General features: G+C 40.6%; 1 protein-coding gene across 1 annotated transcript; it reads left to right on the top strand.

Moving 5' to 3' along the window:
• The first annotated feature begins 3,499 nt into the window (after nt 1-3,499).
• On the top strand, nt 3,500-15,588 carry ccdc71 (coiled-coil domain containing 71). Its single transcript, XM_021610805.3, has 2 exons — nt 3,500-3,810; nt 12,610-15,588. Exon 2 carries the CDS (start codon nt 12,668-12,670, stop codon nt 13,607-13,609), a length of 942 nt encoding a protein of 313 aa, XP_021466480.3. The 5' UTR covers nt 3,500-3,810; nt 12,610-12,667; the 3' UTR covers nt 13,610-15,588.
• The last annotated feature ends 433 nt before the right edge of the window (nt 15,589-16,021 follow it).

Raw genomic sequence — 16,021 nt, 5'->3', positions numbered from 1 at the left:
CCCCCTCTCCTGCCTACTCTCCTGCTTCCTCTCCTCCCTCTTTTTGAAAAATGTGAAATGTTAATTGAGGAGAGAAGGAGGGAACATGGAAACAAATGGGCTTGTATATGTGAGTGAGCGTGTGTATGCGTGTGTACATCCCACTCTGCACTATGAAATGCACTCGCACGCACCACAATCAAAGAACACACTGATTCTTGTACTGACAACACCCCTGAGATGAACGCTCTCTACCAGACCTGTGTGTGCACGTGGGCACACCAGCCTCATCCTCCATCTACCCCATCTCTTCGTACACACACCCACTGTCCTCTTCAGCATACACATTGAAACCATACTGTACCCCCCCCCCCCCCCCCCCCCACTCTCCAACCCTCCAACCCCCACCCCAAATCAGCCACCACCCAGAATCCAACATCCAAAAGTACACATGTTGGATTGTTATAAATACGTTTTTACATTCAGGGTATTTTTTTATTTAACATTTTATTTACACATTTGAATTCATTGTATTTAAAAAAAAAACATTTGGGGTCATAGTGCTCAGACATAATATACAGTATATTATTTTCAGCCTACACTATTACAGATGAATAACAATTACAGATGAATTACAATTACAGATGATTAACAATTACAGATGAATTACAATTACAGACGAATAACAATTACAGACGAATAACAATTACAGATGAATTACAATTACAGATTGAATAACAATTACAGATTAATTACAATTACAGATGAATAACAATTACAGATGAATTACACCCCTCAGTATCTCTCAGCCCATCCCACCTATCTCCATACATCACCTTCTCTCCTGATTTCCATGTGCCATTTATGTTTCAACTGTGATGTCTTACATACATTTTGAATCTCTCTAATCGTATATTATCAACAAATTGTGATTTTTAAAAAATTAATATATTTTTTTGCTAAAAGTAATATTATATTGTTGATCGATTGACTATGGCTTTCCAGATCACCCGACAGTGCTATTTGTAGGATTTAATTTTACAACAATGTTTTAACTTTTTAGCCACTCCTGAACCTGTGACCTGAAACCAGCTACAATACCAAAATAGATAGATATCTGCACAGCTAAATCTGCTGACATGTTTGTATGCCCCATGTACTGTATATAACATTTGGTTGGTAGCAAGAATTTGGTATAATAATTTAAAATTTAAAAACTTGAATTGTTGAATCGATCATTGTTTTGTACGGTACCAGTCAAATGTTTGGACACACCTACTCATTCAAGGGTTTTTCTTTATTTTTACTATTTTCTACAATTTAGAATAAATAGTGATGACATCAAAACTATAAAATAACACATATGGAATCATGTAGTAACCAATTTTTTAAAAACAAATCTAAATATATTTTAGATTTTAGATTCTTCAAAGTAGCCACCCTTTGCCTTGATGACAGCTTTGCACACGCTTGGCATTCTCTCAATCAGCTTCACCTGGAATGCTTTTCCAACAGTCTTGAAGGATTCCCACATATGCTGAGCACTTGTTGGCTGCTTTTCCTTCACTCTGCAGTCCAACTCATCCCAAACCATCTCAATTGGGTTGAGGTCAGGTGATGCAGCACTCCATCACTCTCTATCTTGGTCAAATAGCCCTTACACAGCCTGGAGGTGTGTTGGGTCAATGTCCTTTTGAAAAACAAATGATAGTCCCACTAAGCGCAAACCAGATGGGATGGTGTATCACTGCATAATGCTGTGGTAGCCATGCTGGTTAAGTGTGCCTTGAATTCTAAATAGATCACTGACAGTGTCACCAGCAAAGCACCCCGACACCATCACACCTCCTCCTCCATGCTTCACGATGGGAACCACAGATGCGGAGATCATCTGTTCACCTACTCTGCGTCTCACAAAGACACGGCGGTTGGAACCAAAAATGTCAAATTTGGACTCATCAGACCAAAGGACAGATTTCCACCGGTCTAATGTCCATTGCTCGTGTTTCTACCCAAGCAAGTCTCTTCTTATTATTGGTGTCCTTTAGTAGTGGTTTCTTTGCAGCAATTCCACCATGAAGGCCTGATTTACACAGTCTCCTCTGAACAGTTGATGTTGAGATGTGTCTGTTACTTTAATTTGGGCTGCATTCTGAGGTGCAGTTAACTCAAATGAACTTATCCTCTGCAGCAGAGGTAACTCTGGGTCTTCCTTTCCTGTGGCGGTCCTCATGAGAGCCAGTTTCATTATAGCGCTTGATGGTTTTTGCGACTGCATTTGAAGAAACTTTCAAAGTTCTTCAGAATTGACTGACCCTCACGTCTTAAATGAATGATGGACTGTTGTTTCTTTTTGCTTTTTTGAGCTGTTCATACCATAATATGGACTTGGTCTTTTACCAAATAGGGCTATCTTCTGTATACCATCCCTACCTTGTCACAACACAACTGATTGGCTCAAACGCATTAAGAAGGAAAGAAATTCCACAAATGTACTTTTAACGAGGCACACCTGTTAATTGAAATGCATTCCAGGTGACTACCTCATAAAGCTGGTTGAGAGAATGCCAAGAGTGTGCAAAGCTGTCATCAAGGCAAAGGGTGGCTACTATGAAGAATCTCAAATATAAAATATATTTTGATTCGTTTAACACTCTTTTTTGGTTACTACATGATTCCGTATGTGTTATTTCATAGTGTTGATGTCTTCACTATTATTATACAATGTAGAACATAAAAAAATGTATTAAAAAAACCTTGAATGTGTAAGTGTAAGTGTATCCAAATTCTTGACTGGTACTGTATATCAGTTCATAAACCAAAGTGCCATTGGATCGGAACATTGAAGATGTCTCCACAGCTTTTTTTATAACCTGTGTGGCACAACTGTCAGCATTTTTGTCCTCAAATGCAACTGGTTAAAAAAAAAAAAAAATTTATGCCAATACATTTTCGTGTGAATATGCATTGTACAAGACTCCATCTTTCAAAGTGCCAGAGCCTTTATAACATGAAATTCACTATAAAAAAAAGAACCATGAAAAGATGCTAACATCAAGCTATGCACGCCTCATTAGTCTGGAAATACCGCTCATGATGTGTATCATTAGATATACATTGTATGCAATATGGCAAATAAATTCACAGATGTATTATGTCAACAACAAAAAAAAAACACAAAAAAAACCCTGTCCCCTGAATTGCATAACTTCCTCAACCTACACGACATGGAAAATCCATTGCTATGTTGCCTCTTAGTGAACTTATTTATATCCCTTTGATGTAAAGATTACCCCAATAAATCCATGTATCAGAATTGCCATTAAATTGCATTGAAACAAGAGTTGCCGAATATATCATGTGTGTACATATTTAATGTCAAATATACTACATGTTCAAGATGCAAGTACTAAAAACCTTTCTTGCGCACCCACTTATCCGCATATCCAATGAAACAAGTGCAATCGAAGAACATTTTTTTCTGGCGTCCATTGCGCCTATCGAACGCTTTCAAATCCGTGAGGGCGAGTGAACGATGGGTAAGTTAGGGAGGGGAAACGCGGAGAAAAAAAATGATACTAGAATCGGAACTCAAATCAAGACTAAATGGGCACCGAACCGAACTAAAAAAACGGTTTGAATGGAACGTTCACAAAACGCCCCTTCTTCCTTATATGGGCTTTCATTCCATCCAGGTTCCTTTTTTCCCCCCCATCTAAAGCCCCGCCTCTTGTAACTGACTGTCAATTCGCACCACTGTTGTTGCAGCCATTTTAATCTACACTTCAGTTGTAACTACACCGACTGATGCTTGCTTAGGACCGTAGGAAGGTAAGGTTTCATTTTTTTGTTTTCTTTTTTTGTTTGTTGATGTTTTGTATTTCTACGGTCGTTGTCGTGCTTCAACTAATGACATTTCCCTCAAAACATTTCAACTTCTCGTTGAACGCAGAGAAAGCGTAAGGAAACACCATAAATAGCATAGCAAACTGTGGCTGGCTAACTGGGGGAGAAGTGTGGTATAGTGGCCCGGTTGAAGACGCTAGCTAGCTTTGTGTGAAGTCGAATTTTACGTCGTATTACTGAGGTTTTATTTGAAAAAAAATGTGATTTTCATTGTTTTTTTAACTCAATGTAATCCCCTTTTTGTTTTCTTAGTAAGATTATTTGGTCATATTTCAATTGAATCTAAAACCACACTATCTAGCTTTGATATGGGACTAAACAAAAATGTTTACACCCACTCAAGAAAGGGGGGAAAAGGCACCTGACATGAGAAATTAGGATTAATACATTTTTGGGTGAAAAAAAAAAAAATGGAGAAAAAATGATTGGCTCTCTGAATTTGTTCCTCCCTACCACAAGGGGCACTACCAGTGTTTGGGTCATTAATGTAAACTCACCCCATTCCGTACAAATGTGCGCAACCGCAACATTCAAACGAGGCTACAAAGAGAACTAATGGGATTGTAGTGACTGTGTTGACGTCAAAATCGGGGGCGTGAACTAGGTTTCTATTCAAGCGTTGATCGACATGGTAACGACTCTGTAGTATTGGAGAAAAGTTGAAAAAACTGACCCTCCGTTACATCTTGACGTGTCATGTCGTTAGGTACAGCACGCATAAAGCAACTATTTCTGTCTTACAATCTCTCTCCACCAGGTGTAGCACTTCTATCATCCTTTAAAAAGGGGGGGGATACCTAGTAATTTTTTTCGTCATCATTGCATGCGATCATCATTCTCAAAGCCGCTGTTTACTTCTAAGATCACTTTAGCACCGCCCTAAACCTGATTCAAATTCGACACAAACCTTCAAATAGGTATGTAATGACACATTATATAAACTCTTTATAGTGTTTTATTTACATTTTAGTGGTGATAAGTTGGACAGATCGCATGGGGGGGAAAAAGCAATTTTCCCACACGACATCTCTCCTTCTCATTATCACGCATTAGTTTCACTTCCCCCACCCACCATTTAAAAAAAAATGACCTGACGGGTCTCATTGCCTGCTTGAATTATGCAGAAACGGGCAGCGTTTAGGTAATATCATTTGGAAAGGGGAGAAATTGTGCTTTACAATGGTATTGACATTACAGTTGATCTGGAAGTATTACATTTTTGGGGCGCTAAAATAAGGGCAATTGTACGGACCAAGGCGATGTACGAGTTTACGTTAGTTGTAATATAGATGACTTGTTACTTGTTCTAAGAACAGTAGGCTAATGTGTTAGGTTTTAAATTAGGCTTAAAACCTATGTAAAACGCTACAAACTACACACACCACTAATGCTAGCTAATTCCGTTCCGTACACATTTGGGCAACCGCGCCATTCAAACGAGGCTGCAATGAAAACTAATGGGACTGTAGCAACTGTGTTGGCATCAAAAACCGGGGTGTCAACTAAGTTTCTATTCAGCGTTAAGTGACATTTGAATGGACCAATAGTATTGGAGAAAAGTTGGGGGGGAGACCCCTCTGACGCTGTACGTTAAAGTGTGGGGGAGACCGGTTTGACGCTGTACGTTAAAGTGTGACGACGTGTTATGCAACTCGTTCTGTGCCGTACAGAATTTCCACCAGGCGCCAATTATTTTACTTTTTTTTTAAGACAAGAAATGATCAATGGTGAGTGTAAAGTTAATTACTCGTGACTTCATCACTAGTTAATTCAATCGATTGTTAATTTTCTTTGCGTCATCACTGCGAGCCATCTGAGAAATGAAGCGCCGTCCTAAAAACCCTATTAAAGTTAGACACGAACCTTCAAATAGGTATGTAATGAGACATTATATAAATTCTTTAGTGTTTTATTTACATTTTAGAGGTGATAAGTTCGACAAATCGGGTGAAAAATCCGCTTCCCCACACATATATCCACCCCCCTTTCACTATCGCTCAAGTAGCTTTCTCTTCCCTGTCCGCCATTTTGAGAGAAAAAAACGGCAGCGCTCCATTGCCCCGCCTTCAATCATGCAGAGACTGGTAGCATGAAGGTCTCGTCATTGATTTTGCTGGAAAGGGAAGAACTTGTGCTTTACAATAGTATTTGTGATACAGTTGACCTTGAGGTATGGAACAGAGAGATGTACAAAAGTTTGTTAGCTACACAAAAAGGAAAAAATTATACTTTTTCTTAACTGACTTGCCTAGTTAAATAAAGGTAAAATAAAAATTTAAAGTGAAAAAATACGATTTATAATTCAATAATATGTGAACGACCGGCTCGATTCAGTCTTGTGTAGCAAAATTTGATATATATTTTTTACCTTGGATAAAAGTAGAGACTCTGAGCTAGAAAATGGTATATCATACACAACAGTTGAAGAACAATGGGGAAGTAATTCTGCTTTGAAAGTTGATGAACTTGTAGCCTAACTGGCTAACGTTGGCTAGCTTGCTAGCTACTTCCAGACACAAATGAGAGAACTGCTCTCTGACCATTTTACTCGCCCTAGCTGAGCTGGTTAGGCTGTTTTTTATGTTATCCAGAGTGTTGGTGAATGTGCGGCTGGCCACAATTTAATTTTGCTTTTTTTTTTTGCCAACGTTTACTGACACCGGCCATATTCAACGGATGTTGAGCGTTCATAAACTCATCCCTTTTTCCTGCGCTCTGGCACACTCAGGCGAGAGGGCTCTGAAATCAGTGTAGATTTACCAGATACGTCTGTCGACAGTTGTTGCAGTGGCATCAAACATTCTATTGATCTAGTTACTTGCATAGTGGAGTCTTTTGTTTAGGCATGTAGCTAGCAGCTAAACAATGAACCATAACACCAACTCATGTTACTACCTTGCATGCATCTGTAGGTAGCTAACCAACCAGGTTCAATGTTAGCTAGCTAACATTAGGATTGAACTAGCAATGCAAAGGGCTCTGAGATACGAATAATATTACTACACAGATCATACACGTAACGTTAGCTAGCTAACCAGCCAGATAACCTTAGCTAGCTAACCAGCCAGATAACCTTAGCTAGCTAACCAGCCAGATAACCTTAGCTAGCTAACCAGCCAGATAACCTTAGCTAGCTAACCAGCCAGATAACCTTAGCTAGCTAACCAGCCAGATAACCTTAGCTAGCTAACCAGCCAGATAACCTTAGCTAGCTAACCAGCCAGATAACCTTAGCTAGCTAACCAGCCAGATAACCTTAGCTAGCTAACCAGCCAGATAACCTTAGCTAGCCAACCAGCCAGATAACCTTAGATAACCTTAGATTAGTCTATAACTAGCAATGCAAATGGCTCTGAGACACTAATAATATTACTACACAGCTCATACATGTAACGTTAGCTAGCTAACCAGCCAGATAACCTTAGCTAGCTAACAGTACACTTTAACTTGAAATGAAAATGACTTTCTGATGGCAGAAAGTAGCCTAGTGGTTAGACTGTAGAGGCGGCAGGGTAGCCTAGTGGTTAGAGCTAACCAGCCAGATAACCTTAGCTAGCTAACAGTACACTTTAACTTGAAATGAAAATGACTTTCTGATGGCAGAAAGTAGCCTAGTGGTTAGACTGTAGAGGCGGCAGGGTAGCCTAGTGGTTAGAGCTAACCAGCCAGATAACCTTAGCTAGCCAACCAGCCGGAAGGTTGCAAGTTCAAACCCCCGAGCTGACAAGGTACAAATCTGTTGTTTTGCCCCTGAACAGGTAGTTAACCCACTGTTCCTAGGCCGTCATTGAAAATAAGAATTTGTTCTTAACTGACTTGCCTAGTTAAATAAAGTTTAAATAAATAAAATTAGAAACGTGTAATAGCTGAATGTCGCTAGCTAGACTCTATTACATGGATGGTGCTTCTCCCTCTGCCACGGATGCCATGGTTGCCCTTAGTTTGAAGATGTAATGCGGAGACAGCTATTTTATACAACAGTCTTTTCAAAGCAAAGCATTTTCTCCATCGCCTTAGCTTCACACTCTAGCTCTATTGATTTCAAAACTCGGTCCTCCAGAAAGTGGAGAACAACACTTGTGCATTTCTACTACGTGATGTCGTTCAAAATAGCTACGCTCGAAAGGATTACCTTCACAGGGCCTCCCGAGTAGCACAGTGGTCTAAGACACTGCATCTCTGTGCCACTAGAGATCCTGGTTCGAGTCCAGGCTCTGCCGTGACCGGGAGACCCATGGTGCGGCGCACAATTGGCCCAGCGTCGTTAGGGGAGGCTTTGGCCGGGATGTCTTTGTCCCATCGCACTCTAGCGATGGGACTTGCATAGTGTTTAGACATGTAGCTAGCAGCTAAACAATGAACCATAATACCAACTCATGTTAATAGGGTGGCGGGCCGGGCCTATGCACGCTGACACGGTCGCCGGGTGTATAGTGTTTCCTCCAACACATTGATGAGCATTGTGTCAAGAAGCTTGGCTGGGTTGTGTTTCGGGAAGACGCACGCCTCTCTACCTTCGCTTCTCCCGAGTCCGTACAGGAGTTGCAGCGATGGGACAAGACTAACTAACTACTACTTAGATACTAAGAAATTGGGGAGGAAAAGGGATTTTTTTTAATTTAAAGGACCTACTACATATTATAGACAGACTCGTGCCACATGGCAGACCAATCTGAACTCATCTGTCGGCATGTCATTATCTCACTCATTATCTCAGCCAATTATTAGCGGGAAGGTTGCTCTCGCTTTTTCCAATGCTTAACCAACTAGGCTCATAATTGAACTATTGTATTCGTATTTACAGATGTGCCTTAATAACAAACGTTTATGCCATGAAAATTCACATGTTCCAGAAGGCATTTCTGCAACAACAAAAAATGCATTTTGAAAAACAATACAAAAAGTACGCTCAAATGGCGCAGTCACGCGCGACATACGCATAGTTTCCTGAAACGAGTCATGTATGCCTTGGCAAATATTTTTACACTTGCTAGTGTACCCTACAACAATATCGAATGTGTTCGCACCCATATCAACAAAAAAATACAATGTCCGAATGTTTGCTCATAGAGAAAAAGCACATGGGTAGAAGGTGTTCTTACAGTCACAACCACCACTAGGCTACCTGGCAGCAGCGTTGGACTAGTTCAAATCCCTGAGCTGACAAGGTAAAAATCTGTTGTTCTGCCCCTGAACAAGGCAGTTAACCCACTGTTCCAAGGCCGTCATTGAAAATAAGAATTTGTTCTTAACCTCTCTGGTACAAGTGGGACACTAGCGTCCCACCTCGACAACAGCCAGTGAAATTGCATGGCGCCAAATTCAAAACAACAGAAATCCCATAATTAAAATTCCTTAAGTATTATCCACCATTTTAAAGATACACTTCTTGTAAATCGAACCACAGTGTCCAATTTCAAAAAGGCTTTACTGCGAAAGCACACCATGCAATTGTTAGGTCAGTACCTAGTCACAGAAAAACACAGCCATTTTTCCAGCCAAAGAAAGGAGTCACAAAAAGCAGAAATAGATCAAATTAATCATTAACCTTTGATCTTCATCAGATGGCACTCATAGGACTTCATGTTACACAATACATGTATGTTTTGTTCTATAAAGTTCATATTTATATCCAAAAATCTGTTTACCATTGGCGCGTAATGGTCAGAAATGCATTGTCTCAAACAAACATCCGGTGACAGTGCAGAGAGCCGCATCAAATAACAGAAATACTCATCATAAACATTGATAAACGATACAAGTGTTAAGCATGGAATTATAGATAAACTTCTAATGCAACCGCTGAGTCAGACTTCAAAAATGCTTTACGGCGAAAGCACATTGCGATTATGTTAGGTCAGCTCCTAGCCACAGAAACCCATACAGCCATTTGTGACACCTCTCACAATGAGAGTTGTCACAAAAGTCAGAAATAGCATTAAAATTAATCACTTACCTTTGATTTTCATCTGGTGGCTCATCCCATGTTAGACAATAAATGTTTTGTTTGATAATGTCCCTCTTTATGATCAAAAAACATTTTTTTTTTTCGCGCATTTTGTCCAGTAATCGCGAATGCAGAAGGCGCGTTCCAGAGGAAAGGTTTTAAAGTACAATAAAAGTTAGTAGAAACATGCCAAACAATGTTTAAAATCAATGTTGTTTTTGTCATAAATAATCAATAATATTTCAACCGGACAAAAGCTTCGTCAATAGGAAAGGAGAAACGAGAAAGGCGCGTTCCCGATCAGACGCATGGCTGATGAATGGAAATTTCCACTCGCCACTGATTGAAAGTGCTGTAGCTCCCTTATTTTTCAGAGTAAAAGCCTGAAACAATGCCTAAAGACTGGTCACATGTTGAGGAAGCCATAGAGCTCGTGATCTGGGTCCTAAGTCTTTGTATGGTGGATAGGCTTTCACTGGAAAAACAGCCTTTCAAAATAATAGTACTTCCTGGTTGGATTTTCCTCTGGTTTTTGCCCGCCATATCAGTACTGTTATACTCACAGACATTATTTTAACAGTTTTGGAAACTTTAGTGTTCTATCAAAATCTACTAATTATATGCATATCTTATCTTCTGGGCCTGAGTAGCAGGCAGTTTAATTTGGGCATGCTTTTCATCCAAAATTCTGAATCCTGCCACCTTCCCTAGTGAAGTTAACTGACTTGCCTAGTTAAATAAAACAAGGAGTCGCTAGAGTAAAGCCCTCCCCCGGACGACGCCGGGCCAATTGTGCGCTGCCTTATGGGACTCCCGGTCACAGCCGGTTGTGACACAGCCTGTGATCGATCCCGAGACTGTAGTGACGCCTCAAGCACCTGCGATGCAGTGCCTTAGACCGCTGCGTCACTCGGGAGGCCCCTTGCTAACTTCTTTAACAGATTTATAACACTGGTGCATTTTTCTTAGAGCAGTTTATATTGATGGATGTCGAGTTCATTCTTTTGTGAAACACTTTGTCAACGCTAACCCCAACCCCTAACCCTAACCCCTAACCCCTAACCCCTAACCCCTACCCCTAACCCTAAACCCTAAACCCTAACCCCTAACCCTAACAAAGCTTCCAAGAGCGTCCCTCCACTGATTGATTAGTTATCGCGATTTAAATAAAGAACTTTCTCAGCTCTGGTTGTAAAATGTCTTGTCAGTAATCGCACAATGTCTCTTATCCCCTACCGATTTCAGTCGCTCAAAGTGTAAGGCTATACAATATGAATCAAGTGACAGCAGTGCATGCTTCGCTGTAAATCACAAGAATCCACAAAGCGTAACCATTTTTGATTTGTGAAACTTCATAATTTTTGTATGTCCTTTGTGGAGAATCAGTACAGTAGCGCCCCCTCTGGTAAGGGGGATCAAGGTCTGACAGGCAATCGACTTCAGATTAAGCAAAACACATGTTGCTTGTCCAAAGTCATCCCTTTGCCCCAATTTAGGCTACTTAATGCCCCCTCTATATTAGTGGTCGACCGACTATGATTTTTCAACGCCGAAAAATCATAACCGATTATTGGAGGACCAAAAAAAGCCGATACCGATTTAATCGGCCGATTTAAAATGAAAAATAATAATAATCATTTTAAAGTATTTTATTTGTAATAATGACAATTACAACAATACTGAATGAACACTTATTTTAACTTAATATAATGTGTGCTGTTTCAATGAATGCTTACGAGCCTGCTGCTGCCTACCATCGCTCAGTCAGACTTCTCTCTCTCTCTCGAGCAACGATACGCACTAGTAATATCATCAACCATGTGTAGTTAACTAGTGATTATGATTTTTTTTTTTTTTTATAAGATAAGTTGAATGCTAGCTAGCAACTTACCTTGGCTTACTGCATTCGCGTAACAGGCAGTCAGTCTCCTCGTGGAGTGCAACGAGAGGCAGGTTGTTATAGCGTTGGACTAGTTAACTGTAAGGTTGCAAGATTGGTTCCCCCGAGCTGACAAGGTGAAATCTGTCGTTCTGACCTTGAACGAGGCAGTTAACCCACCGTTCCCAGGACTTCATTGAAAATAAGAATGTGTTCTTAACTGACTTGCCTAGTTAAATAAAGGTGTAAATAAAAAATAAAAAAACATTGGCCAAATCGGTGTCCAAAAATACAGATTTCCGATTGTTATGAAAACTTGAAATCGGCCCTAATTAATCGACCTCTACTCTCTATCAAAAATAACTGTTAAGCAACACGGCAGTTCTTCACCTAGCCAAATATATTGGATAATACGAGACTTCCTCATTTCTGAAAACACACTAATTGAAACAAATGTTATGGTAGCTTGCAAAAGAGAGTTAGCAACTGCGCTTACAAACTAACTGTAAATACATTTGTGCTAACTTGGCTGTGTGGTGAAACAATTAACTTGTTTACAGCTAGTTAGCTACTGCACCACTCTTAACAAGCGAACATAATGCAGACACCAAAATTGACATCTCTGCTAATGTTTAGTCTACTCTTTTTTGACTTTTGTGATGTGACGTCTCCAAGCTTATTGCCAAGACGTTTGTGCAAGATGCAGTCCACGTTGCTGCAACGTATGCATCTGAATTTAGAGGTCTAAATCAGAGTTCCACCCCCATAGAATTGACCCCAATGGGGACCCTTACCGTCCGTTACAACAGTAACTAAGCATGCAATGTTTTTATTTTATTTTTTTAGTTTGTCTTGTTTTATTTGTTGGAAACTGCTACTCTTTTCATTCTCTCAACAGGGTGAAGAGAAAGACTGACTTCAGGAGCTCTCAATGGTTTCACCTGAAGGCAGATGTCATGAATTACACAGAACCGGTTGTGGAGAAGGCCGTCAACTCCTGGTCCAGAATAGCCTCAGCGGGACAGACTGTCCTTTTCGAGGCGTTACAGATCCTCAACCCTATGTCGAAAGATCTTTCAGACACCGAGGAACTGGTATCCTTTGTGCAGGGACTTAAGGAAGAGGGCCATAAGCCCAAAGTGCTACGGAGCAAAGATGTGTACGGTTACAGGTCATGTACAGCGAAAACCCTCCCGGAAGACACGTGCTCTATGGACGTAGCCAGCAAGGGTCCAAGGCCAGGCAAGAAGAGGGGACGGAAGAGTAAGAAGAAAAAGAAAAGAAAGGAGTGTAACAATTACGCATCGTGGAGTAGTGCAAGTGCATCAGAATCTCACAAGAGATCTGTCTTTTCCAGACCTCCGATTCTGACTATGCATCCTGCCCAGGCGCAGCAGCAGTACCTGAAACTAACGAACGTTACAGGTTTAACGAGAGGTCACGCTGCGAGAATGCAGATTCACTCTCAACCTCCAACACTTTCGGGAATACTGTTACTACCGTCGCCGAACACGGGTAGAACACCCAAAGCTGTGGCCATGGTTGGTCCAAGGTACCATGCCTCCTGTCCGGAATGGAACAGAGCCCTCATCGGAGATTCTGCCCCCGTGATCTATGGGAACGGCCGAGGAGTTTACAACTACAAGACTGATGTGTCAAACCACAGACGGTCCTGGACGGACGACCAATCTCTGTGGATGATGAACCGTCAGGAGGAGTGTCGGCTGGACGGGAACAGTTTGAGGTGGAAGGTGATCAAAGTGGACGATTGCGTCACGGTTGAGGAACTGAGGAGGAAGGCCCAGAGGATCTTACAGGTGAACCTGTCCCCTGTGATACAGATACGCCCGCTGTATGAAACTCTAGCTGAATACCAGCGTGAACGATATCTCCAGTAACTTCTTGGTTTAGCCTAGGGTCCATTTTGCAACGAGGCTTAGCGAAGTCCACAGAGGTCTTTCTTTACTGTTGAAGCCAGAGGGGAAAAAAAAACATCAGGACGGCGTCATCTGACTGACGACAGTAAAGTACGTTCCTTGAGCAGAGACGGGGTCACGATGATGTCACGACTACCGCGTCAACAAGACTGAAGGGCCTAACGTCGATCAGAAGTTATACACGGTGCTGATTTCAGACACTCAAGCATAGACATTGCTGGTCAGAATGTACATTTGTATATTTTGTTTTGTTTTAACCAGCTTCTGTTTTGTACACTTGAGGATGGACTGATAGACTTGGTAAGCAGTGTCACGGCACACTGTAGGATACATTTTTGGTTTGTTGCAAGAATTTTTTTAGGTACAGTCTACATGACAATTTTTAAAACAATTTGGTCCCCTGAAATTGTTGTAAATGGGCACCCTTGTTTTCAGGGTTATTGTTTTACAGCTTGATTTTTAGGTCTTCCTGTGGTTGGCCTACTGAGCCATTTATCCCTTTAATCTGCTTTTGTGTTTCCTCTTTTCTAGAGTTTGAACTTTCGGGAGCCTCTAAATGTTTGCTGAATGTAAAGCACTCAGATCGTAACAACTCCATTTGCAGGGCAGAGTTAAATTGGCCTTGTTCTTTTCAGTAAACCTAACCCTTTTTGTAGTGACTGATTTTTATTTTCTCTGAGTAAAGAATTTGAAACCACCCTATTCTTGTATTATTATTTTTTTTTAACCTTGATTTTGCCAAACTTTCCAGCAAACCGGTATTAACTTTGACTCTGTCGTAGATCGGGTGCAAACTGCCCATCGGTACTAACTGGTAAATCGGTGAAAGTGCACAGTAAACTAAATCTGTCCGTTTTGTGTAGAAGTTGCCACGGTGTTTTGTGATCCTTCATTAGTTCAGTTGACTGGTTTCTGATGCGCTCCTTCAATGGTTACTTTAAGTTAGACACGTTGTATTGTAGTGGCACAGTCAATCAAGGGTACTTCACAGGGACTGTTATCGGCCACGTTCCAAACAGCACCATGTTCCCTTTACACTAGTATAGGGAATTAGGGTCCAATTTGAGACTCGCACTTCATGTTGGTTTAACCTCTCTTACTGTTTTTGTTTTTGGTGCCAAACATGTCGTTGGTGCTCTCTGTTAGGCCACATGATACGATTCACTGTTCTGATTGGATAGCTGCCTCTTCATCCCGCCTCAACTCTGGATTTAATTGGTGCATCGTTTTTTTGTTGCCATTTTTACCCTCCCAAAAGTTGCAAACATTTTAGGCCAAAACTACAGTCTAATTTTAATTAAGGAACTGGTTAAGTTGAATGATTTTTGTCAGGTTTATTGTAAGGGAAAGTGAAGAGTTTTCTTTTTTTTTTTTTGTTCAAATTGCTTGAATCGTCATGTTGTAGCCCAAAATCAGGGCCTTTTTAAATGGATAATTTGTTGCCATATGCTGAAAATACCATAAATATGACTGAATGGTTGTGTTCAAGCCAGGGACCAACCAGTCGTTGTGATTGCCGAAGGGGAAGTTAATAAGAGCAGATTGGTATGGCTGTAACGTGTCTTTTCACCCCGTTTATTATTCATCTTGATTTCATTGTACCGGTATGAAATAAAATCACGAGGTGAGCATGGCTGTCTCTTTATAAAGCCTAGTTTATGCAACGCAAAAACACAATTAGTTACTTAAAATGGCATTACCTGAGTTTGCAGGGCTCCACATGTTTGCCGACGGACCCAGAATGGCCATTTTGCGTAAGGTATACATTAGGATAAAGTCTAGAGTCCCCTGGTCACATGATAGTGATCAATTTATGCAGGTTCTCAACTATTTATTTTGTATCCTAACAGATGTGTCCATTTCTTGCAGTTTTGATTTTTTTTTTGAGTCTTATTGGATAATTTTCAGAAATTGTTTAATAAAATATCTTCAAGGACTAATTTAATTTTCCGGGAGGTTTTTGAATTGGGGGGGGGAGAATCTAATTGCAACAAAACGCTATGTTCTGAGATTCCCTTAAAGCTACAATGTCAATTTCAGGTAAAACTCAAGACAAGTCTCCTAATGGAAAATGCCTAGACATGTCAGTTGTTTCAAAAACAGTGCTCTGTTATTACGGCTCAACGAGACAATTGTTTACACTGCCCTGCTTGGAAGGGCGGCAAGTGTCGTGGGCAACCTCCCAGGGGTAGCGGTCGAGACAAGTTTACAACTTTACATTACAGGGTCAAGCTGAGAGTATTTTCTCAACAGGCAATCTCTCTCTTAGTGGGAAATGGCTATTTTCAGACTATACATTTGAGTTAAATATCAAATAATTATAATAATTGAACTGTGTTTTATTTAGTTAGCCCAGTACAATGGAACCAATGA

Source organism: Oncorhynchus mykiss, chromosome 7, assembly GCF_057628025.1.
Source record: "Oncorhynchus mykiss isolate SJ-2025 chromosome 7, ASM5762802v1, whole genome shotgun sequence".
Classification (NCBI taxonomy): Eukaryota; Metazoa; Chordata; class Actinopteri; order Salmoniformes; family Salmonidae; genus Oncorhynchus; species Oncorhynchus mykiss.
This window is presented reverse-complemented; position numbering and strand designations above follow the sequence as displayed.

Bases quoted from the DNA above. Each gene is read 5' to 3' on its own strand.
- ccdc71 (XM_021610805.3), top strand. From the start codon at position 12,668: ATGAATTACACAGAACCGGTTGTGGAGAAGGCCGTCAACTCCTGGTCC.